This window comes from Tiliqua scincoides, chromosome 13, assembly GCF_035046505.1.
Source record: "Tiliqua scincoides isolate rTilSci1 chromosome 13, rTilSci1.hap2, whole genome shotgun sequence".
NCBI lineage: Eukaryota > Metazoa > Chordata > Lepidosauria > Squamata > Scincidae > Tiliqua > Tiliqua scincoides.
The window spans coordinates 2,120,833-2,144,269 of NC_089833.1; the positions used below are offsets into that span (position 1 = coordinate 2,120,833).

Below are 23,437 nucleotides of genomic sequence, written 5' to 3' on the forward strand. Positions count from 1 at the left end.
AGTATCCACGGTGGGTCCTGGAACAGATCCCCTGTGGATATCGAGGGTCAACTGTACTAGGATTCAATTTCACATTCTGTGGTTAGAATAAGCTAGGATCTGTTGGGTTCAAATGGACAACAAATCCTAGTTTGTTCTAAACCAAGACTGCCAGTTGAGCTCTCCTTGCACACACAGGGAGAAGGATGCATGTGGCTTTAAGGTTTCCCCAATATGGATTTCACAGCAACCTACAATTTAGGAAGCCAGGAAATCTCTAAACCTGTGCACGTGAGGGAAAGAGGAAACAAAAGCACAGGCAAACATATCGCTCACTCCCAATCCATCGTTTACTGGAGTGGGAATCTGAGGCCTGCACTGGATCATTAAGAGGCTGCACAAAAGTTACTGGAGAAGGAAAACATCACAGGCAGATAAATCCAATGTGGAACATTAAAAGAACCGATATCAATATTACTGGACACCCTGACCTTGACTTGAAAAAAATTAAAGTGAAGACATGCTTGAAGAAAAAATTCTTCCCATTGCTAAAATATGGTTTAAACTTAGTCCATTCTAAGATTCAATTGGGTCAAACCTGATGCAAAACAAGTACTGTATGTGTCTTCCTTTTAACAAATGCTACAAGCTAGCAAGTTTATAGGAAAACAATTAGGCAGGCTCTAGAGAAAACTAAACAAATGTTGGAACTTGCCAGCTCACAGTGCTTGGTAAACAGAAGATGCATACAGTACAGTTGGATCTCTGTATCTGTGAGGGATCTGTTCCCGGACCCCCCCAAGGATACTAGAATCTGCAGGTTTGGTCCATCAGAGGACCTCCGGATGTGTCCAGAAGCTTATTGGGAAAGCACTTCTGGTTTTCGTAAAAACTGGAAGTACCTTTCCAACCTTTCTGAGAGGCTGCGCACGACTTCCCTGGCCCTCAGAAAGCCTCCCAGAGGCGACCAGTTGTGCTTCCAGTTGTGTCCGGGAAGTCAGGTCATGCCCTCTAGCTTGCGTTTGGAACCTGAGGCGAGTCAAATCTGTGGGTTCCGAACCTGCATTTAAAGAGGGCCCACTTGTACTTGCTTCGAGCCAGGGTAAGGAAGCTAAACAAAGAACATGGGCATGGGGAGGGGCAGAGAACGGGATTCACGGATTGGGTATGGGAGGGACACTAATAAGCTACTGATTATCAGTTATGGGGGAGGGGCCTTCAGTCCCTGTTCAAGTACTTCCTAGAGGCATCTAGGTGGCTGTTGCGAGAAGCAGGGTGCGGAGCTAAGCCGGCCACATTGGGTTGACCTCGCAGGGCTATCGCTGTGTTCTCATTTCAGCGGCACCTTTGTCTCTTAGTACCCACATATTCAATGCTTCTTAAAATCAGGAATTAAAGACAGCCCAACAGAGACTGTAAACACTCTGCAAACAGATAACGAAATATAATAGTCACAATACAGGGGGCCCTCCTTATCCGTGGGCTTGGCATCTGCATATCTGAATATCCATGGATTCCAAGTCTGCAGGTGGAGGGCCTCAGAGCACCTCCTGAATGTGACTGGAATTCCTGGTTGCATCCAGAGGTTTTCTGAGACACAAGGAAGTTGTGCACAACTCCAAGGTACCTGTGGCACCACATGCTGGGGGTCCTGGAACAGATGCCCGTGGATACTGAGGGCCCACTGCACCACTGGAAGCATTAGATAGGATTAATATAAAACCATCTGGGCCAGGGACATGGAAGCCAGCATCTCGTAAAAGGCATAGGTGGTGCCTGGGCAGGGGGTGTCCATGGACTAGTTCCTGAGACCACCCAACACAAAGCAACACTTGAAAAGATCACCTCACACAAACCTGTCTGTTGTTCAAGTCAGCTGAGAAGGCCCTTCTGCACATCCACCGTTTGATTGGCAGGAGTACATGAGAAGACCTGCTCCATTGTGCTGTGCCTGGCCTGCAGAACTTCCTGTCCCAGGAGATCCACCTGGCTCCCACCTAGATTATTTTTGGTCACCAATGGAATTCCTTTCTGTTGCAACAGGCTTGCCTGAAGCCTGGTTTTGTTTTCCCAAGCTCTTTGGGGGGGGGGGGGGTGCAATTGATTCTTGCAGATTTGCTGCTCCTGTTTTACTTTTATACTTCTCATTGTCTATCGCTTTTCAACTCTTGAATATTCGCTGATGCTGAGCCCATGACTGGAGGGCCTCAGAAGGTCTCAAGTATGCTTCTGAAAGACACTTCGGGTTTGCCAGCACAGGACCCCCATTCCATAATGAAATGGATAATTTCATTATCCATTGAATTCTGTATCCACAAGGAGATCCTGGAACCGATCCCCAGAGAATACCAAGGACCCACTGTAAATATGTGGGGGTGGGGAATGGGGAATAACGTGATCACTCAGTGAATAAATAAAATCCTTCTAGTATCTAAATGTGTTTACCTGATACTTACGGCTCGACACACATCCTCATCACATTCAATGGCAGGTGACGGCAAGAGACCAAAAATGGATATTTTTGCGTTACTCCTAAATGACTGGGAAGGCTGCCTGAGTCAGACAACCAGCCCATTTAGCCCAGTAGTGCTGATACTCAGCTGCCCACCAAGGTCTCAAGTAGAGTCTGACACTACCTGAGATCCTTTCGAGATGCCAGGGCTTGACTGCTGAAGCCTTCCATGTGCCAAGTGGGATGCTCTACCACTGGGCTACTGCAAATCTTCTTGTGGCAGCAAAAATCCTATTAGCTCGATGACGGAAACCTGCATGTGGTCAGCTGGTTAGCAAAAGGGGCCCAGGATGGTGCCCAAATGAATAAATGGACAAATCTGGTTCTCCAAAGAAACGGACAAGCACCATGGTTGGATGGAGTTCAGAAATGGCACCTGTTTTATTATAGACTGGAAGGACACAGCCAACGGGGATCCTTTTCTGCTCCTGTTTCTATAAAAATGCACTAGGTATTGGCTTTGTATATCGTAGAAAACCATAAAAAGAAGAAAAAGAGGGACATGAGGAGGAAGAAGACCAGCCAGCCCTGGAGGACGGCCATGAGCTCAATGTCCCGTTTAGCCTGTACCTTCCAGAGCACCACGGACGAGTCGCTGGCGCCTGTCACCACCAGGTCCTGCTGCTTGTTGGAGTGCAAACCCCACACCTTGCCCTGGTGGCCATCCAAGGTCTTCACGCACTCGCAGTTTTTGATTGTCCACAGCTTCAGGAGGCCGTCGGAGCCACTTGGGGGGAAAAAAGAGATGAGGTCAGAGGGTAGTGTCTGTGGCATTTCAGGATTCTGTTTTCATTTGGGGCTTCTGTCCTTCAGTTTGAATACATTCTCAGCATGCTTCATCACAAAAAAAAACACCAACTGCAATGTAAGTTAATGCAGCAGAACAGTCAAACCATACTCAAAAAGAGTCAATTCATAAAAAGACTCCTCAGATGAAGAATCAGTGTGGCAGCACACTGGAAATAGCCTTGGCCTGCCATCCTTTGAGCGGATTTCTCCGAGGAGGGCACTGACCAGGCCTGATGGCAGCAAAGGCATCTGTTGATAAACAGAACACCTGTGCAGGCTCCAGTGAGAGGAGGTACCCAGGTGCAAAACTGGCAGGGCAAGTAAGGTGCTGCTGGGACAGGGAGAGACGAGCAACCGAGAATACAGTAGGCCCTTTGTATCTGCAGGAGATCCATTTCAGGACTCCCTGTGGATACCAAATTCTGTGGATAATAAAATCTGCTGGGTGGAGCCAGCGTAGCACCAAAATTCCTTACCTGGGGGCTGTGTATGACCTCCTGGCCTCCTATAAGGCCTCCATGATGTGACAGGAGGCGACTTCCAGTTCATGCTGGCAACATCTGGTCACATTCTGGAGGCTTTCTGAGGAGGATGGGAGATCACATGTGACTTTCCTGTACCTCAGAACATCTCCCAGATGCAACTGGATGTTGTTAGCACACCCTGAAGGCCTTCTGATAAGGCTGGGAGGTTGTGCATGACCTCCCCATGCCTCAGAACTCCTCCTGGACATGACTGGTCCTGTTTGGGAGTTCTTCTGAGGCCCTCCAACCATGGGCTCGACATTTGTGGATAAATTCACAGATGTCAAGCCCACAAATTAGGAGGGCCCACAGTATTGCTAGACGCTTCCTAAGAGACATCTTTCCTTCTTGTTTCCAAGATCAGATGACCCACAACATCCAGCCAGCTTCCAGGAAAGAACACCAGCAGTTTTCAAAAAGTTTTCCGTGTTCTCAGAATCCTTTCTGTATGACTTTGGTGGCCAGAAACTCCTGAACGCTGCAGAAAATCCTGGGGCAGATGCCAGGGCATAAACTAATCTATGGGAGGGGTGCACACTAGTCAAGGTTGCTGCATCTCACTATCACCCCATGTGAATTGAGAACAGTTCCTAGGACACATCTAACAATGCCCCACAAGTCATGCATCGCAGGCTGTGACACAGGGCAGTAATTTTTGGCAGAAACATCCCCCTTTCTAAAAGTGCAATGTTTTATAACATTAATTAGCAGGCTGATGTATGGATGCACTATGTAATCAAACTGGGCAGTTTCAAAGTTACCATTAACTTTTTTTCCAGGTGACTATTCCTAAGCAGCATACATACCTACAAGTATCAGTATACTGCTCTTTGGGAAGGATAAAATTAATATGCCAAATGTTTTCAGTGCCTTTTTAGAACAAAGCAAGTAAGTGGGTGTTATTATTATTTAGATTTTAGAATATCCTGATTGTCAACAAGAGATTTCTTACGGAAGTTGACATAGCAAAAGCAATAAGAGGAGTCTCTGTCCCCAAGGGGCCCAACAACCTAAAGAGGAAGCGCTACAACGAAAGGGTGATTGGCGACAGCTGTTCTCTCTCTGTGAAATTTAAAAGAATCACTTCTTTCAAAAGGTGCCCCTCTGCTCAGGGGCTAAGCAAAGCAGGCTACCATGAAGCCCTCACTCAAACCACAATGTCCATGAGCAACATGGGGCTGTAGATTATATTTTTAATTAAAAAAATAGCAAGTCTCTAATTGACAATGGTTAGAGAAACAAATGTGAATACAGGTTCAGACTGATTATCCACGGATTTAGGGCCTGCGGTTTTATCTAACCACAGGTTCTGAACCTGTGGGTTTGGCTGGACCTGCTCCCTCTGGACACAAATGGAGTGCAACTCCAGTTGCATTCAGAGGACAACAAGGTGCCCGACCCACGAATTTGATTATCCACAGGTTTTGGCATCCATGGGCGTTCCAGGAATGGAACCCCTGCGGATGATAAGGCACAACTGTATTTATGGACAGTTACGTTTGGGCTGTGGGACAAAAAGAAATAAGTGACAGTGGCAGCTTGGACTGCTAGACACAACTGGGCATGTTGATAATACTGTGGGCCCTCCTTAACTGCGGGCTCAGCATCCACAGATTTGAGCATCCATGGATGCCAAGCCTGTGCTGCAGAGGAACACAGACAGCCTCCTGGGCATGACCAGAAGCCACCTGTGGTTCATGCCGGCAGCTTCCAGTCATTTCTAGGAGGCCAGCGCAACCTCCAGGTGAGTAAAAGCAGCACACCTCCACCCCCACGAATTCCAGTGTCCACAAAGGCTCCTGGAATGGATCCCCCATTGATGCCAAGGGCCCACCGTATGTCCACTGACCCATTCTAAATGTGTGGGGGAGGAACATGAGCATACCAGCACACTGTCCCACTTAACCCTGTGAGAGCATAACTGGGGTGAACCCTAATCTGTGGGTATTGTGCTGATGGACCACAGGGGTGGGGGATATAAATCCCCAACATGTCTCCCCCATTTGATTAGATGGGTCATTTGGTGGATCGTCCAAACCAGCCCATCATACAGTTTTACTGACCTGTGGTTTTCCTGTTCCATTTAGCTCAGAAATATAAATTGTACATGAAGGTGTAACAAACAAAAACTTTTCCACCCAAGAAGGCCTCCTCAAAAGGAGTAAAGAAACCAAGAATTCTACAAAATAAAAACAGAAAGCAATGGCCATTGGCGACCAGAACAACAGAATTGACAAGAGTTGGCTCAGCAGCTGCAGCAAGCCTATCAACAGTGAAAGGTAGACAGCAAAGGAATACTGAAGCCTGTGAAATTAAGACAGCCTGAAGGTGACCCTTTGCCACTCTCTCTGGCCGTGGAGGAATTGGTTCCATAGCATTACGTCCCAATGCTCAGTAAAGACCTTTCTGAACGCTGGAAAGTGCTTTAGAGCACCTAAGCGGACATGATCAAGGGCAACAAAGCTATCATCACTCTGGCCATCAGGAGGACGCACCTGCTGAGCACCTGCGTCCCTTCGTTCACAAAGATGAGCTTCAGCACGGAGGAATCGTGACCTTGGAAAGTCTGTTGGAAGATAAAAGATTGGGAAGCGTGAACAGAAAAGTGGAGAGGGCAGGGGCTGTTTATTCCTTAAAAATGGGGTCCCAGCCTTCAGTAGTAGCCAGTGCCTGCACTTTATTACTGTGTTTTTGCTTCTTTGTGCTGCTTCTTGAATGTGTTGCTATCCTAAAGCACAGGCCTGTCCTTGCCATTCCCTGAGGCATCTCTGCATTAGAGGGGTTGGGGAACTTCAAGCTGAAAATGCAGGCACTATGAAACCAGCATCAATGAAAACCATAGGCAGTTATAGTTCACTGTGCGCCCCCCCCCCCAAGTTGAGGCTCCTAATTCTGTTCTAGGGACATAAGACTCACTCTGGGTTCCAGTCTAGTAGGGGAGCAGGGAAAGTCCCTTTGTTACGTGAAAATCCCCTTTTTCCTTTTAGTTGTAATTTTCTCTCTATATCTGGTTATGTTACTAAAATATCATGCAGGCTAAACTTCTCACACAGGCCACATTTCCAAAACTTTGGTCAAGTCACAAGCTCATGGTTACACAAACACCACCTCCCTATGGTCACACATTAATTATGGTAGAAGTCTGGCATCTTAAATAATAGTTTAAGTGTCTCCTACATTACTGTATTCATTGTATTGTTTTAACTCAATCACTGTTTAAATACTGTATGCAAACTTGAACTGCCTTCTTGAGTTGCTGATTCATTGTATTGCTTAAGTTCCCCCATCTAGGAAGCCAGCCATAGACCCCATTGAATTTTGCTGATAACTGACATCCTGATCCTTTCAATGTTTTACACACTCCAAGCACCCTGCTCTGTGGCAGTAATCAAGCTACCAGCACTGTCTGCAAACCCCTTTTAAGTGAGGGCTTCCTCTCACATGCTGGCGCTCTCTCTCCAAGGACCAACACATCTGTGTTGTGTCAGAGGGTCCTCTTCACAGGACTCTCCCCCCCTCCAACTGCTCTACAGGACAGGTAACTATCTTGCACCTTGAACTCTTTCCCTTCTTCACCCCTTTTTTCTCCCCTTCTCTCCCCATCTTTAGTTTGGGTTTGGCAGATCAGGGACCCCTAAAATCCTTCCCTACAACCTTTCCTTTTTTCTAATTTCCTCAGATGCACCAAATACTCTTCACACACAACCACCATGAAAGCTAGGTACACTAGATTCAAGTACTAGGACCAAGAAACATACACTTGTGCATTATGTTTACCTTTGTGCTTTTGTAATAAAACTATAATCTTTTGTTGAAAGTTATCTTTCTCTCAGTCTCCTCTTTAAGCTAAAGGGAATTTCTCTGCATTACTCCGTCTTGTTATCCAGCCTACGACACTAAGGTTCCAATAAGGGCAGTGTAATAATTCCCCTAAACAAAACAGCCCTTTTGGTAACACCTTCACAGCCCTCTTTCCCCTCCTGTCTTGCCTTGCCCAGACAGGTCCTTGGCATTGCTTGTGCTGAAGTCTGCCTCCCTGAGGGCATTAAGGCAGCGGTCGCTAAACTCACAACAGCTGTTGGACAGAAAAGTGGTCCCTGTTCGAACCAGAGCTTACTGTTCCTCCTCTGCACTGCTTGTATTCCAAGTAGATCTGGGCACTGGGACGCTCTGGGCACTTGCGCCTGCTGCCCGGTGTCCCAGAAGGCTGTGCAATAGGATGTCCAGGCAGATGCAACTGCCCAGAGCATCCTGGTGCCCAGATCTATGAACAGAGTGGAGACGGAACAGTAAGCTCTGCTCACAGAGGGCAGGGATTTCTCCAAACCCTGGATCTAGCCCCCAGTTTGGGGTTTGGAGGTACCTGTCTTCTGCCAGAGAGTTACTCCATTTCTGAACATGCAATATTCTAAATAATTATTAAATATGGTTTTAATTAATTTTTGGATTGTCAGAAGACTACATGGTCTTGCTAACATTTCTTGCATAGGCATGATTGCACAACACATATTACCGTAGATACTCGCCTACAGGGCAAGAATTTTTGCCAATAAATCAAGCTTAGATCATCACCTCGCCTTTCCTCCAAGATCACTCAGGAGACAAGACTTTTCCTCAGGGCTTTTCAAGCAACTTCTGCAAGCAAAGTTGCAGATGCATTATAGAGATAATTAGAGGGCTGTTAAACTCCTCCAGGACAAAACTCCAGTCAAAGTTAACCTTTTATTTTGCCAAAGGTTTCCTTTTAAATCAAGCAAGCCTCCTACCATTCTGCAAATGCTGCTGCACCCTCTGCAAATACTTTGCAAAGGTCTTTTTTTTTTAAACACCAGGATTTAATCCTCATTTCCCTGAAGTCCCAGGCTACAATTCTGTGCACCATTACTTAAGAATACCACCCATGGAAAGCAAGGGGTCTACTTCTGAGTAAATAGGGTTGCAACTATATGCAGCTGTTCTTGCTCACAGTAATTCCTTGTTGCTTGACTCTCTGCTGTGAATTGAATTGCACAGTCCCAGTTATGTTATAAGATATATGTTATCTGTAGAACCTTAGGCTTAACACACCAGGCACCATAAAGAAGGATTTGATTAATGGTTCTCCTGCAGTGATTCCCAACCTTTTTTCCACTTGCATACCTCTTGGCAGCCCATTCCGTAAATTGTACCCCTCATATTAGCAAAATGTTTGTAATTAATATGAATAATATAAGCCCTCATCTCCTCTATATTTTAAGACTTCATGTATTCATTGCAGTATTTTCTCTTTTTATCTGTTTGAAGAGCTGATGACTAGGCCTTTTCACTGTTTTATGAGAAAAGTGTCCTGAGAAATTCTTGGTGATTGATCACTTTCCATATTATGTTTCAGCTCTTTTACTGTGCTGGTTTTCAATCACTGGTTCATACATGAATTGATGACCAAAAACAAGCTATTGGTGGGGCTTTCACAGCCAACTCGCTACCTCCCTTCCAAGGCATTCTGGAGCACTACCTGCCTTTTTCTGCCATTATTCAATTCTTTTTCAAGCACTCCTAAAGGTCCTTGTTGAGTGCACCCTTACAAAAAGGGTGTGAAGATCAGAATTTAAAAAGTTAAGGAATAAAAATGTATCTTATGATCTTTTACTATATTTTTAATATATTAGAGACTGCACAGTTCTTAGGTAAGGGATTTAGATCTCTTGTTGTCTTGTGCGCTTCCTGAGACATTTGGTGGGCCGCTGTGAGATACAGGAAGCTGGAGCTGGATTAGATGGGCCTATGGCCTGATCCAGCAGGGCTATTCTTAATTACTGGTAGGTTATTTTTCAGGATCTGGCCTCGGGTAGAATCAGAAAAAACTAGTAAGTCACTCCTCTAAGCTTAAACCCCTCTCCCTGACTTATCCAAGTATCACAGAACATTCCATGATTTTGGGCTCAAAACCTGCCCTCGACTTATCTGTGAGATCAACTTATGGGTGGGTGTCTCCGGTATTTGTGTTTTGCTGCAAGAATTATTTTAACTGAGCTGAAAAAGTGTTCCATCTGAATCCTTCATATATTTAATTTTAATATTAGCATCCCATAGTTAAAATTTTACTGTTGCTTTTCCTGCACTTCAAAGACTTATATCTTGCATCTCCTCCTAAAATATAGGGCATCTTAAGCAGTTTTAAAAACAATTAAAATAAAAAAGCAAAACATTCTTAGAGATCCAGGTTTTGTGGGGGAGGAAAGGGAAGCAAATAAAAAGGTTAGAAAGCGACTGGATGGGGCCAGACCTCATCACATTGCCCTTGTTATACAGCCCTAGCATTCAACTTTCTGTTCCAACACACTCTTTTCCTAAGGCTTGAGTCTTGTACACATTGACACTTTGCTAACCCTGGGGTACCTTCAGGCAGCTGTAGTCTTGCAGAGACCAGAGTTTTATAGTGCCGTCTGCTGAGGAGGTAGCCAGGATCTGGTCAACTGGTGAAAACTGCACGCACCAGATACCCCGCTTGTGCCCGCAGCAGGTGCCCAAGAGCACCAAACCATCACAGGTCCACAGCTTGGCCAACTTGTCCTGGGATCCTGTAGCAATGAGTTTGTCATCCGGAGAAACTGCCACACTGTTAATATCCTAAACAAAGCAGAGAGAACCATCAAGCAACTTCGTTCTCTTGCAAGGCAAGTACTACAGACATCCCCTTGTATCCGCATGGGATGGTTCCTGCTGCTGCTACCGAGGACAGTAGCTAACCCTACAAGAAGCGAGGAAGAGGACTGAAAAAAATGTGACACTAAGCTCTTTGAACTCTATGGTTCTCTTCAGTCTTCTGCCTCACTTCCTGTGAGTTCCTGCATCTATTTTGTAGTCAAAGAACCTGTGAGACCCAGGAAGGCTGCAAACACCAGCAGATGAAACATTTACATGATGGGGCATTTCTGAACCATGAATAACTGAAACTGTAGATACTGCATCTGAGGATACAGGGGGAGGGACACCTGAATATAAATGTTAACTGTTACATGCAGTTTCTAGACTCTCCAACAGTCACAGTGGCTTTACCTTGTCATGTGCCTTTACTGTCAGGTTGCTGTTAAGAACGACAATATTGTCTGTTTTTGCCATGAATGAGAGGATTTCAGGGAGAGTCCACAGTTTGATCGTACAGTCCTGGCTGCCAGTGACCACAAAGCCCTTGCTGACCCTGGAGAAAAGATCCGGAACAGACAGGAGAAGAATGATGAGTTGTCTTTTTTAAAGGTCAAAAACACCAGAGCAAAAAAATAATTGTTCCACCTGCACAGAAGAATGAACCTCTTTTCAACCTGTTATCACCGATGAGAGATTCTGTCCTTCACCAGGGCTAAAAGAGCGCCAAGTATTTCAAGGGCTCCTAAAACACTTCCCAAACATGGGAGTCCTCCAGCTGAAGGCACAGCTACAGAATGATAAAACTTTAAAAAGCCCCAGGCTCTGGACTTCAAAGGGGAGTCAAGACAACACAAAGAATTTCTATGGCCTTCTTGCTGCTCATCATCTCTGCTCCACCACCAGCTCAAAGGTGAGTTACCTTTAATTAATTATTAATGAGTTTCATTAATGAGTTTCACCTGCCCTGGGAAAAAAACCAAAAACTAAGGAGCCCAACCTGTAAGACGTGATCCAAAGGGAGGGATTTACCAGCGCACTGGCTACGTCTGCCACGATCTGCAAACGCCAAGGCCCTCGCAGGCCAACTGACGCCTCCTACTCCTAGGTCTTCAGTAGAATTTTGGATGCAGTGGGTCATCCTCATCCAAGGACTGAGCATCTGAGGATTTCAATACTCACAGGTACCGAGCCTGTGGCTGAAGGCTTCACAGAACCTCCCAGACGTGGCTGGAAGTGTCTTAAATTAGAAGTGCCTTCTAGTCATGTCTGAGGTGCAGGGAGGCACACACTTTCAGTTGGCCAGGTAACAGGAATTCATTATTTGTGGAATTAAGAAGGTTCAAGAAGAATATGTGGCCTTTGCAAAGGGGGTGAGATTTCATTACCTGGAACAAACGATGGAGCCCACTCCATGCACATGGCCCAACCCCTGTGCAACACAGAAAACCTCGCCAGTTTTTTTCATTCGCCAAATTCGGAAGCTGTTATCCTGAAATCAAAAAAATGGGTAGATTTTTTTTTTAAGCTCAAAGATGCCTGTTTGATGGCCTTTCTGTTCATGATGGCATTGGTCTGGACAAGGACTGGACACACAGTGCACAGTAGTGTGAAGGGGAACAGAACTTCAGAACACACAAACACAAGCCCTCATACTGGGAAGAGGCGTCTATTTTTTTTTCCTAACACTTTCTATCCCACTTTATCTTACAAAATACAATAGGCTCTCCTTATCCATGGATTTGAGCATCCACAGATGCCAAGCCCATGGCTGGATGGCCTCAGAGGACCTCCCAGACACAACTGGAAATCACTTCCAGTTTGTGCTGGTGACTTTTGGTCATGTACGGAAGTGTTCCAAGGCAGGGGAAGGCTGCGAGGCTGGGTGTAGCCCCTAGGTAAGCTATTACAGCACCACACTCCCCCCAGATTCCCCCATAGATTCCCCCATGGATACCAAGGGCCCACTGTAACTCAAAGGGGCTGACACTGAAAGCGTTAACACAAGGGAATGTTTCGCTTGATCTTAGCCAAAACGCCAAGAAGTGATAATACACAAGAAAAATACACAAGAAAACTCAAGTAAAGGACCATGAGCAAAAATAAATACACTCATTCCAGTAGGGACTAGGAAAAAAAGGTCAGCAAAAGAGAAGACAAAGGAATACTATGCTCAGCTAAGCCCAAAGATCTGCTTAACAAAGCCAAGTTTAAGCCTGGTCTTGACAAGACATGGTGCCTGAGCCAGGAATCATACACAAACTTTCACAGGAGCGGAAAGCTGTAAGAAACCACACCCCCAACAGCCACCCTCTCCTAACCAATGCTGATGCCACAGCATCTGATGGCTTTGCATTCTATTCTTTTGCTTTGGCTCCCCTCCAACCTCCACTGGGCATCACTTGACCCTCCCTTCTGCAATTCCCCCTACCCCAGCTATTATCAGTGCTTCTACCTCTCCTACCTGAGCCAGGAACTCGTCCTTGAGACCTCTAAACATGGATACCATCTGCTCCAGTCCCCACCTCCTGTTTCCTCTCCAAGTCAGTACACAGTGGGCCCACCGTATCCACTTATTTGAGTATCTGCAGATGCGGAGCCCGTGGCTAGAGGGCTTCAGAGGACCTCCTGACTTCCTATCATGTACTGGAGGCTTCTGAAGAGGCCTAGAGGCTGCATGTGACTTCTGGAGGGCCAAGAATGGCCCCCAGGTGCTGTGCCAGCCCCTAGGGATTTCATTATCCATGGATTTTGCTATCTGCAGGAGGTCCTAGAACAGATCCCTCGCGATACTGAGGGCCCACTGTATTGTGCTAGTAGGTGGAGGGAGGCAAGCAGGGGTCAGTCAGGTCAGGCACTGGCTGAGCCAACCGCTAAAGCTCCAGTATCATGGCTGAGGAGGTGCTCAACACCAAGGGGCTGCAACACAAGGCTTTGCCTCTAGCATAGGCCCTGAAGGCAAGCTTCAAACATGTCTCATCCACACCGACTTGAAAACCGCTTGTTTTTAAGAACATGGTTCAGAACCACAACTTTCTGGGCCCCTACACTCTGTAAACAGGAGGTGCAAAACCAGAAGTAGAGAAGCCACAGCCTGCTTTGGAAGCCTGGAACTGAAACTTTGATGCCCCTGTGGTGTGATGCGGAGGGCTGCAACCAGAAGAGGGCCCCGGCTTGGCACCAAACCCTTCTGCGGGCGGTAGCAGCAAAGGTTGGAAGTGTATCAAACAGCCCTCTGAACTCCTTCAAAGCAGCCTTCCTGAACATCTGCTGTCACACAAACAATACTCCCATTAATCCAACACTTGGATGGTCCACATATTTCGGATGCTTCTCAGCTCCTGAGCTAAACTTGAAGTTAAAGCCAACAGCCCAACTGCATATACCGCCCCAACATCAAACAAGCAGAGGTTGGCAACTACCCAAAGGTGGCAATTATAGAGCAGCACCAGTTAGTTTCCTAGGAGAGAGGCAGAAATTGCACCTGCTCCTTCACCCTGAGAAGGGGGGTGACATGCAGTTCTCTGCCAATTCCACATAACACTGGGGAGAAACGGAGGACACAATTAGAAATGGGGTGCTAGTGGAAGAACTGTCCCACTTGGCCTTTGAGGTCTGCAAAATAAGGCCCACACTCAGGACTTCCTACACCTGGAACTCTCAATGCTTTCTCTTTCTTGCAAGAGTATAACTGTAAAAATGCCAGCCCATAATGTTAATAACATGTCTTCCTAAATACAAAAAGGTGTTGAGGTCCCACCAAAATGTCTTCAGAGAGGGAACTGTTCTTAATTCCAGGGGGAGGGAATTCCACAAATGAGGAGCCACCATCGAGAAGGTCCAATTTTTAGTCACCATCCCCCTCAACTCTGCTGGTGGCGGCACACTCAGCAGGGTTGCATCAGGCAGACTTGAAGGAGGGTTGTGGGTGGGTCTAAGCCCCTCATCAATTTCCAGACTTAAATTCCACTCCCCCCACCTTGCTGTCAGTGTGGAATTATTTAGGTTAAGAAATGTGTACATGGGCAAATAATCCAAATCTCGCTTTATTTGGCACTTGCTTTTTGAACACTCACAAAAGAGTGGTGAGAGTTCCAGTTATAGAAGCCCCAAATCACATGGGACCAGACTAGAATTTGTGGCCGACAGGATAAAATTCCTACATAGCATTAACATTTACTTTAATTTCCAGAAGGCAGACAAGTGAAACTATGGTGTATTCTGTAGACTAGTTCAAGCAGGCATTATGTCTGTGAATTAAGGCTTTCCTGCCTTCAAAAATGGCACATCCCATTCTCAGGGCCAAGATGGGGCTGGGGTGGCAGTCCCAAATCCAAGATGAGAGGAGCAGGTTGTCCAAGCCTTGGGATTCTGGAGTCAGTTACTTGGATGGGGTTGGGTGCCTTAAGATGGATCTGACACTCTCGAGTAGGCCGAGGCCAAACATGAGCCCCCCAGCAGCTAAATAGGATCCTGCCCATCACATGTCTGGGTACCATGTTTTACACTTCTGCTGCCTCCAGAGCAGACACAGTCCCCAGGGGCTATCTAGGCCAAGGGTCAGTCTCAGACTTCGTGATTCCTGGGTTAAGTCTTGGAGCCCCTAACCCTGATTTAGATAAACAGTAAATTAAAAACACAAAACCCTCAACTGAGAAGTACCTTAGAACAGCTTGCAAATATCATCCCCTTCCGGAAGGCATCCAGGGCAAGAACAGTGTCTGTTAGAACAAAACCAAAAAGAAAAAATAGGCATTTGTGATGTGGCGATATTCTGGCATGCAGAACTGGTGATCAACATAAAGGTGGGCGACCTGTGTTCCTATGTCATCTGATTGTAGACCAGTGGTTCCTAAACTATGGGTCGCAAAACAGACAAGGTGATAGCTGACAAGGAAAATGCCAGCACTATTAAACAAAAACAAAGGCAATGTAATGGGCGTGGGGGGCCCACCGGATCCACAGATAACTGAATCCACCAATACTGGATCCGCAAATACAAAGGGATGCCTGTATTTTGCACTGCTGTCATCTTTAACTCTCACCTTGTTAAGCTGCTTTAGCATCTCTCACTCTTGTCACCCCCTCAAGACATTAACACATCTAATTGACCAAAGGAAGTGTTGTGTATAAATGCATGTCAGTGTGGAAGAACTAGGGATATTCATTTCTCTTGGTGAAAGTTTCCTGTGACAGTCAAACTCACGTGTTAAACACAACATTGTTTGACTGTCACAGGAAACTCTCACCAAGAGAAATGAATATCCCTAGTTCTTCCACACTGACATGCATTTATACACAATACTTCCTTTGTGCCTTGGCAACACAAACAGAAGGTAAAAGACTCTGGCCCGGTTGCAGAAGTCTTGGGGGCTGCAGCCTGGCAGAACGCAGGCCTACCAGCTCAGCATCTCCAATGAAGAACAGGTAGAAGGTGTTGGGAAAGAGCCTTTGAAGAGCCTCCCTCAGCCACAACACAACCCTGAGCTAGATGGAATGCTAGGCTTACTCTAGATCAATTGGCTTCATGCATTCGTATGTCCTGCTATGGCAACTATTTAAGCAATAAGCCCGAGTCAATATTAAGGCAACTCCTATCAAGCAACAGAAGCGCTCCAATACCTACCTGAGTGGCCGTGTAGGATTTGGCAGTGAGACGTTGCCACGTCAAACACTTTCAGTTGGGGGCTGTTGGTGGCGACCACGATGTGGGAGTCTCCTGGGCCAATGAACCGAACATCTAACACTTCCCCATTGTTACCTGAAAACTGCAAGAGGAAAAAAGCGTTAAGAGCAAACTATCCTAGGGAAGAAATTGCTAGCTGAAGAAGAGCCCCAGAACACAGGGAAGAGGGCAAATAACCCCTCCCCACACAAAGATGACAAAGGAAGCAAGGTCGCATGCCTGCATGACAGACAGGCAAAATGGTCAGGCTCCAGGAAGGATGACATAAGAGGCTGCAGGATCAGATCGAAGAGGGCCCATCTCTTCCAGCATCCTGTTTTATAGTGGCCAACCAGTGGCTTCCAAGAAGCCCAGAAGAATAGCAAAGGACAGTAGCCTGCAAGGAAGGCAAGACTCTTCTCTCATCACTGCTCCCCAGCAGCTAATATTGAGGGACATGCTTTCTCTGAACCTGCAGGCAGCATGTAGCCATCTTGACAAGAACCTCCTCCACCCCCATGAATAGAACTAATCCCCTTTTGAAGCCACTGTGCCTAAATCACCCATGTGTCCCCTTGCAGCAGTGAGTTCTAGATGCTAATTAGGTGCTGTGTGACAAAGTCCTCTCCTTTTTGCCTTACCTAAATCCCCTGACAGCCAGTATCACTGGATGCCCTTTCATTGGTCCTAACTTTATGAGAGAGGAAGAACAGCTTCTCTGTCTCGCTGCACTGCATACTTTTTTATAAGCCTTGATCGTGCCCCATTTTAGTCACTCTTGTCCTAAGTTGAAAAACTCCCCACAGTTCCAGATCCATCAACATGGCCCTGCTGCATGTTCACCTCCCCTCAATGGCATTCTAGCCCCTGGCAGTCTTTATTCCATGGACAAATACCTGCTTCTTGGGCTCCAGTGTCCTTGCATCGTACAAGATAATGTTGTGGTCAGCATTCACGGTGATGACCTCACTTTTCACAGGCACCAGAACACAGTGCATAAGACTATGCTCCCCAACATCCTCCAAGGATGCTTTGAGAAGATAGGGCAGTGACTGACTGTGCACGCAGTTAGCTGAGGACACGTCCCAGACCTGGAGGATCCCTAATGCAGGGGACACGATAGAGTTGCTGGTCAGTGTTTGGAGAACTGGACAAGATTTGAAGCATAGGCTTGCAGGGAAATGAGACCTGCTCTAAACATATGCAGCTCTAAACATTTCATACTTTAAAGGCAGGCTTCCCCTGGTTACAAATACAGTGGGCCCTCCTTACGAATGGGCTCAGCATCTATGGATCTGAATATCTGCTGATTCTGAGCCCGCTGCTGGAGGACCTCAGAGGACCTCCCAGATGCGACCCCCAGCCGCATCTGCGAGGCCTTCTGAGGCAAGGGGAGGCTACATGCAACCTCTGGAGGGCTTGGTGCTGCTCCCAGGTAATCAATTATAGTTCCATGCAGACCCCTCCGCCATGGATTTCATTATCTGCAGAATTGTGGGGATCCTGGAATCGATCTCCACAGATTCCAAGGGTTCACTGTGCTAGCCAAAATCCTTGTATGCTAACGGAGGAGCAGCTATACTCAACCATTCTCAACTCTCTGCTTTCGGTTTTGGGAGAAGGGCCATACAAATCTTTTAAATACACAAACAAACCCAACAATCCCAACAGATTCAGCCCCACTGAAAAGGAGAGAGCTATACAGTATAGCAGACCACATAGAATTTGTGGATTTTAGCAGGCAGAGTACGTTCATCTTAGAATCCAAGTTTATACAGCTCTTTAAAAAAAAAAAAATCTCTCCAGCTGCATTATCACTACAACCTTACAGAAGTTTACACCAATGTTAAAATTGCACACAATCGAGTGAAAATACAACACAAATATGAGAACACAGCCAGGAACAAGTTACATGACCTCAGGATTCTGCATGTTCACGTGAGGACATTAACGAGTGGGTGAACACCTGTGGGAGCAGACTGTTCTTGAGGTGAGTGTGTATATATCAAACTTATATAGAATGGTTAGAAAAGCAGCCAATTCGAAGAAGTGATGGGGATCAATAACACATCTTGGGCAGGTATGCTTTTCACCCTATACAATTGTGTGGACGTACAACAGCCTTGGAAGCATGACTTTATTTATAAATATTCTTAGACAAATTTCTAGACACCATGACTGGAAGAGAAACCTTGGAAAGCACAAGGTTTTCTTCTAACTTGGGGATAAGATTTAAACATTCAGGACAACATGATAATCACTCTCTACGCCTGCAATATCTCTGCTCATCCAGTTCCGACTCCCCACGGATCTCTGTCTTCCAGCAGGGAAGAGTCCCCAGAAGGACTGGATGTCATGATAGCCAGCAGCTGAGAGAGGGCGCTGCCTGGCTCCCTCCTAAGGCTGCAAGGAAAGAACATGCCAGGGGCTTGGCTCACCTTTGCTTCCCGCAGTAAGAACATGAACACTCTGCTGCTTCACCCCCAGCTGCGAGAAGTCGCCTCCTTCAGGTAACAAGATCATTGATTCCACAGTCTTAAGGTGGAGAAATAAGGCATAAGAACATCAGAAGATCCCCGTTGGATTAAGCCAAAGGATAAGGCCCTCTAGTTCAGCTTCCTGTATCACACAGTGACTCACCAGGTGCCTCAGGCAGCACACAACACAACAAGACACCTGCATCCTGTTGCCAATACCTTGGATTTGGCATATCGTAGATAGCTTACTTCTAGAACCAGGGCACTCCACAAATCCATCATGGCTTGTAACCTGTGATGGAGTTTTCCTTCATCAATCTGCCCAATCCCCTCTTAAAGGTATTTAGGCCAGACACCATTACTACTATCCTTTGGCAAAGGAGTTTCACAAACTAATTACATGCTGGGTAAAGAAATGATGACTTTTGTCTGCTCTAACTCTCCCAGCACTCAATTTTAATGGATATTCCCTGGTTCTGGTGTTGTGAGAGAGGGAAAAGAACATCCCTCCATCCACTCCATTCTATGCATAATTTTGTATGCCTCATTCAAGGCAGCAAGAGGGACAATGAACAGTGGAAGACTTCAAAAGACCACCGTGGGTAATGAAAGAGGAGGACGATACTCCTCCCAAGTGTAAAAAAGTCATTTGCTGTGCAAGAAATTTTCCTTCTGCATCCAAATGGCCAAGGCATTTGAAAATTCTGCTAATGTGATGCGAGTGAAAGATGCCCATAGCGTTGTCCACATCAAGACAGGCAAATGATATTATGTGCTTCTACAACGCCCACCCCCAGACCTCTCCCTTTCACTTCACCTTCAAGGGAATCCAGGCAAGGCTGTTTGTTTACTCTGAAATCCCACACCCTGCAGACCAGCCCCTGAAGCCAACAGGACCAGAGGCTGGTTTGTTAAACTGAATCAACTATTTGTACATACAGTTGAGAGCTTAATAAGAAAGGGGGTGGCACAAAGGGCAGCTGCATGCGGTTCCCCAAGACCCGCAAACAAGGAAGGAGGACCTTAGTCTCTCTGGAGAACTAGTCTCATCTCCTCACAGCTCAACCCCCACCAGAACCAGGCAGGCGCAAAAAGAAACATTACCTCATAGACAGGGATGACTCTCTGGATCTTGTTCGTCTCCAAGTCCCACACGGTGCAGATTTTATCACGACCGGCGCTGCAATCAAGGAACTCACTGTTAGCTGGTTGGCAACCTTCAGTCTCGAAAGTCTATGATATAAGCCCACAGCACCCAGTATTCCCAGGCGGTCTCCCATCCAAGTACTAACCAGGCCTGACCCTGCTTAGCTTCCAAGATCAGACAAGATTGGGCATGCGCAGGGTAACAGTTGCTGCTACTTCGAACCAAAGAATCTTGGTCCAACTGCAGGCTCAAGAAAGGCTGAGCCATGAGAATGGGCACTGTTATGGCACCCATTCTACAGGTGAAGCAGCTCAAGTACAGAAGGAACCATCTGACCCATCTCCTCGTGGCCCGGATACAAGGCAGCAAGAAGCAGTCCAGCCTTGGATCTGGGAGATCTGAGTTTAAGACTTGCCATGACTAGAAGTGTTTGAAAATGATTTTTTTTTTTTGCAGATTTCAAAAGGCAGAAAGTGGTGTAATGTGTTTTTATTCTAAGTTCTGATTCCAAGTTCTAATTTTTATTAATTTTAAATGCTTTAAAAGTGTACTAGGCAGGCGATATAAGACAGGCGAGATACTGTCAGAAGATGCAACCACAGTAGTATTTCTAACTAAAAACGTAATCTATTATAATTTCTGGAAAATATCATAAACACAAACGTGTGGTGTTTTTATACCTCTACACATGACCAACAGTATGGTCTTGGCATGGGCATGCAATTTGTGGCTACCTTCTGTTTCGTGCTTGTGAAATGGAAACAGCCGCAGTGACTTAACCTCAAATAGTTGCTGTATGGCTATAAATCGTTTTGATAACAAGCAACTCCTTGTAAACTGAGACTCCATAAACCTGAAAATGTTGAATGGTAGGAGATGCTCCTCTCCTGATTGGTGGGGTATGTCTCTGCTCCCACCTGACAAGTGTCTTGTTGTCCTCTGTGAATGCCAGGGAGGTGACGGAGCTGTAGTGGTTTTTGAGCTCGGCGACACACTGGCTGCTGTTCAGGTCCCACACCCGAATCACATTGTCCGTGGAGGCTGAGACGAGCTGCAGCTTATCAGGGTCTGGATGGAACGTAACAATGCTGGGGAGGGACACAGACCAAAAGCAGGCCAAGGGCCTTCTTAGAAAGTGAGTAAAAACTGCCCAGCTTGAGCTACACAGCCAGAAAGGTTGGGGTGCTCTACTTGTGAATAACTGGAACTTGAAGATAAGTCAAGTCCTCACCCCAACTTTAAATATATCTGCATTTCTTATGCGTTTGCCTAACTACCCCCCCCTCCTCCTCTGTCTTCCCCAACTCCAAACTTACACTGTAAACTCTGAGAGCAGGGGGAAAAACTTATCTTTTTGCTTCTCCAGCTCTGTGAAAGTGCAACCTTCACATCAACCAAGAACAGTCATGCTGAGAGAAGCCTTTTTCTTAGATGTTGGGGACATAGGTCTGAATAAGGGTTCCCAAACTTATTTTCCACATTTCTATACCATCCTTCCTCCAGGGAGCACAGGGTGGTGTACATGGTTCCTCCCCCGCCCCGTTTTGTCCTCATAGCAACCCTACAAGGTAGGTGAAACTGAAAGAGCTCAAGCTCACCAGGAAGTTTTGGTACTGAGTGGGAATTTGAACCTGAATCTGCCAGGTCTAAGTTCAACTCCCAAACCACTCCACCATCCCAGATCTCTTACCATGGTCACCCTGGCACCCATCGCCTGGCCACCGCCATTTTGAATCTCATGTAATTCAAGCTGGCACCACCTGGGAAAGCCAGTAAGAAGAGGCCACTGGGGATATTCCACAGTGCCCCTGCAAGTTCACTATAGAGCCCTTGATGCTAAGACACACAGTTTGAGAACCAGTGCTCTAGCTCAATCCCAGTTCAGGCCTCCTGAGTTACATTACAAGACTCATAACAAAGCAAAGTTCCACCATGCTGTTTGATCATAGTATTGTATACAGGAAACTCCAGGCAATGTGGTGGTTCTGGATGGGCAGAAGGGGCATGGGGCCTGCCACCACACAGCATGCCCTTTTGAACTGGAGCAGGTGAGCCCCACAAGATGCTGCTCTGCAACCTGCGATATTGGAACAAACTTTCCTGTTTAAGAGAAGGCACTTAGGAGACTGATGTCCTTACTTGACAAGCCCTGATGAGCCTTTCAGGTTGTGCGTGCAGTTCTCATTGGTGATATCCCAGACCTTGATGGTGCTATCACAGCCACCTGACAGGAGAAAGGAGACAGGAAGTGAACTACCAGCTTAATGAAGAGATCCTTGTGGAACTTAGCCAAGTATGAGCCTGTAGGCCCCCACTAATAATCCCCACTAAGCGTGGGACGAATCCACTAGGTGTGGAACAAATCACCCAGGAGACTCCCCTTTCTCACCCACCAGTCCCAGGAAGAAGCTGTTTTTCTTCCTATAGAACAGGGGTTGGCAACCCACGGCTCTGGAGCCGCATGCGGCTCTTTCAGCTGTCTGCCGCAGCTCCTCTGGGTGAAAGTGGCAAAGGGGGTGACAGGAGGCGCCTGTGTTGGGAGGGCAGGCTGCTTCCCTCCACCCCCTGAGCTCACTGCCCTCCTCTCCCTTCACCCCTTCCTGCCCCACATTGGTTTCCCTTTTCAATTTTGCCCACTCTGCAGGCTTAAGCTCCCTGTTTTTCCCTTCCCCAACTCTCCAGCAGGTCGCCCTCCTCCTCAGCCATTGCGAGCCCTTGCAGCCTGCCTTTCCCTGAGCAGGTCCCCACTCAGTGCAAGGAGAGACTTTTCCTCCACAGCAGAGGAGATATCCTGTGTGTCTATTCAGTAGTAAGCCCCATTACAGCAGATGAGGCTTACTCCCAGGAAAGGGTGCCTGGGATTGCAGCCTTGGAGCCTGCTCCTATGCGTGTCTACTCAGTTGTAAGCCCCATTACAGTGGATGAAGCTTACTCCCAGGAAAGGGTGCTTGGGATGGCAGCCTTGGAGCCTGCTCAAGGCCAAGCGCAAGGACGGGTGAGTGGGAGCCTGCGCCCGGCAGGTCTGTTCTCGAGCAAGCCCCACTGTAGTCCCTGGGCTACTCCCAGGAAGGTGTGGAGGGCTGTAGCCTCAGCCCCCTCCTGTACAGGTCTACTCACAAGTAAGCCCCGCTGTAGTCAGTGGGGCTTCCTCCCAGGAAGGTGTGGAAGGCTGCAGCCTCAGCCCCCTCCTATGCAGGTCTACTCACAAGTAGTCAGTGAGGCTTCCTCCCAGGAAAGTGTGGAGAGCACTGCAACCTGAGAGCTCCAACCAACTTGTCTGCTCAGAAGTCCCATTGTAGTCAATGGGGCTTACTCCCAGGATAGTGTGGAGAGGGTTGCAGCCTGAGTGAAGGAGGGCAGGCAGGCAGGGCAGAAGCTGGCCTGTGGCTGCCCCCCCACCTTCCCCCCCCCCCAAGCTCTGGCTTCTTCTCTTCCCCACCTCTGGAGTCTGTCCTTTTTTCCTTCCAGCAGGGTGCCTCTGGAAGGTGGGGGGAGTTCTTTAGTATCCATGTAAGATAAGCAGATGTCACGACCACCATATGTATTGGAATCGCAGAAGATCTGGTGAGGAGGTAGATGTGGTGTCAGCAGTGGCCCCTTTAAGGGTAAGGCCTGGGCATCCAGCAGAGCGTGCTGCACAGCTGCAGCCACTTGAAGGCAATAGGGCCCTCAGGGATATAAGGAACACCTGAGGCAGGAAGAGGGTGTGGGTTGGAGAAG

The 23,437-nt window shown here is 47.0% G+C and overlaps 1 protein-coding gene across 1 annotated transcript in view; it reads right to left on the reverse strand.

Moving 5' to 3' along the window:
* TBL3 (transducin beta like 3) overlaps nucleotides 1–23,437 on the reverse strand; it is a 38,379-nt gene that overhangs the window by 7,258 nt on the left and 7,684 nt on the right. Inside the window, exons 6-17 of the mRNA XM_066640563.1 lie at nucleotides 21,857–21,941; nucleotides 20,635–20,805; nucleotides 19,675–19,750; nucleotides 18,532–18,628; nucleotides 16,990–17,195; nucleotides 16,055–16,196; nucleotides 15,091–15,149; nucleotides 11,817–11,920; nucleotides 10,843–10,984; nucleotides 10,183–10,413; nucleotides 6,300–6,370; nucleotides 3,062–3,218 (exon numbers count right to left, since the gene is read on the reverse strand). Coding sequence (XP_066496660.1) covers nucleotides 3,062–3,218; nucleotides 6,300–6,370; nucleotides 10,183–10,413; nucleotides 10,843–10,984; nucleotides 11,817–11,920; nucleotides 15,091–15,149; nucleotides 16,055–16,196; nucleotides 16,990–17,195; nucleotides 18,532–18,628; nucleotides 19,675–19,750; nucleotides 20,635–20,805; nucleotides 21,857–21,941 — 1,541 coding nt within the window. The remainder of the gene's footprint in view (nucleotides 1–3,061; nucleotides 3,219–6,299; nucleotides 6,371–10,182; nucleotides 10,414–10,842; nucleotides 10,985–11,816; nucleotides 11,921–15,090; nucleotides 15,150–16,054; nucleotides 16,197–16,989; nucleotides 17,196–18,531; nucleotides 18,629–19,674; nucleotides 19,751–20,634; nucleotides 20,806–21,856; nucleotides 21,942–23,437) is intronic.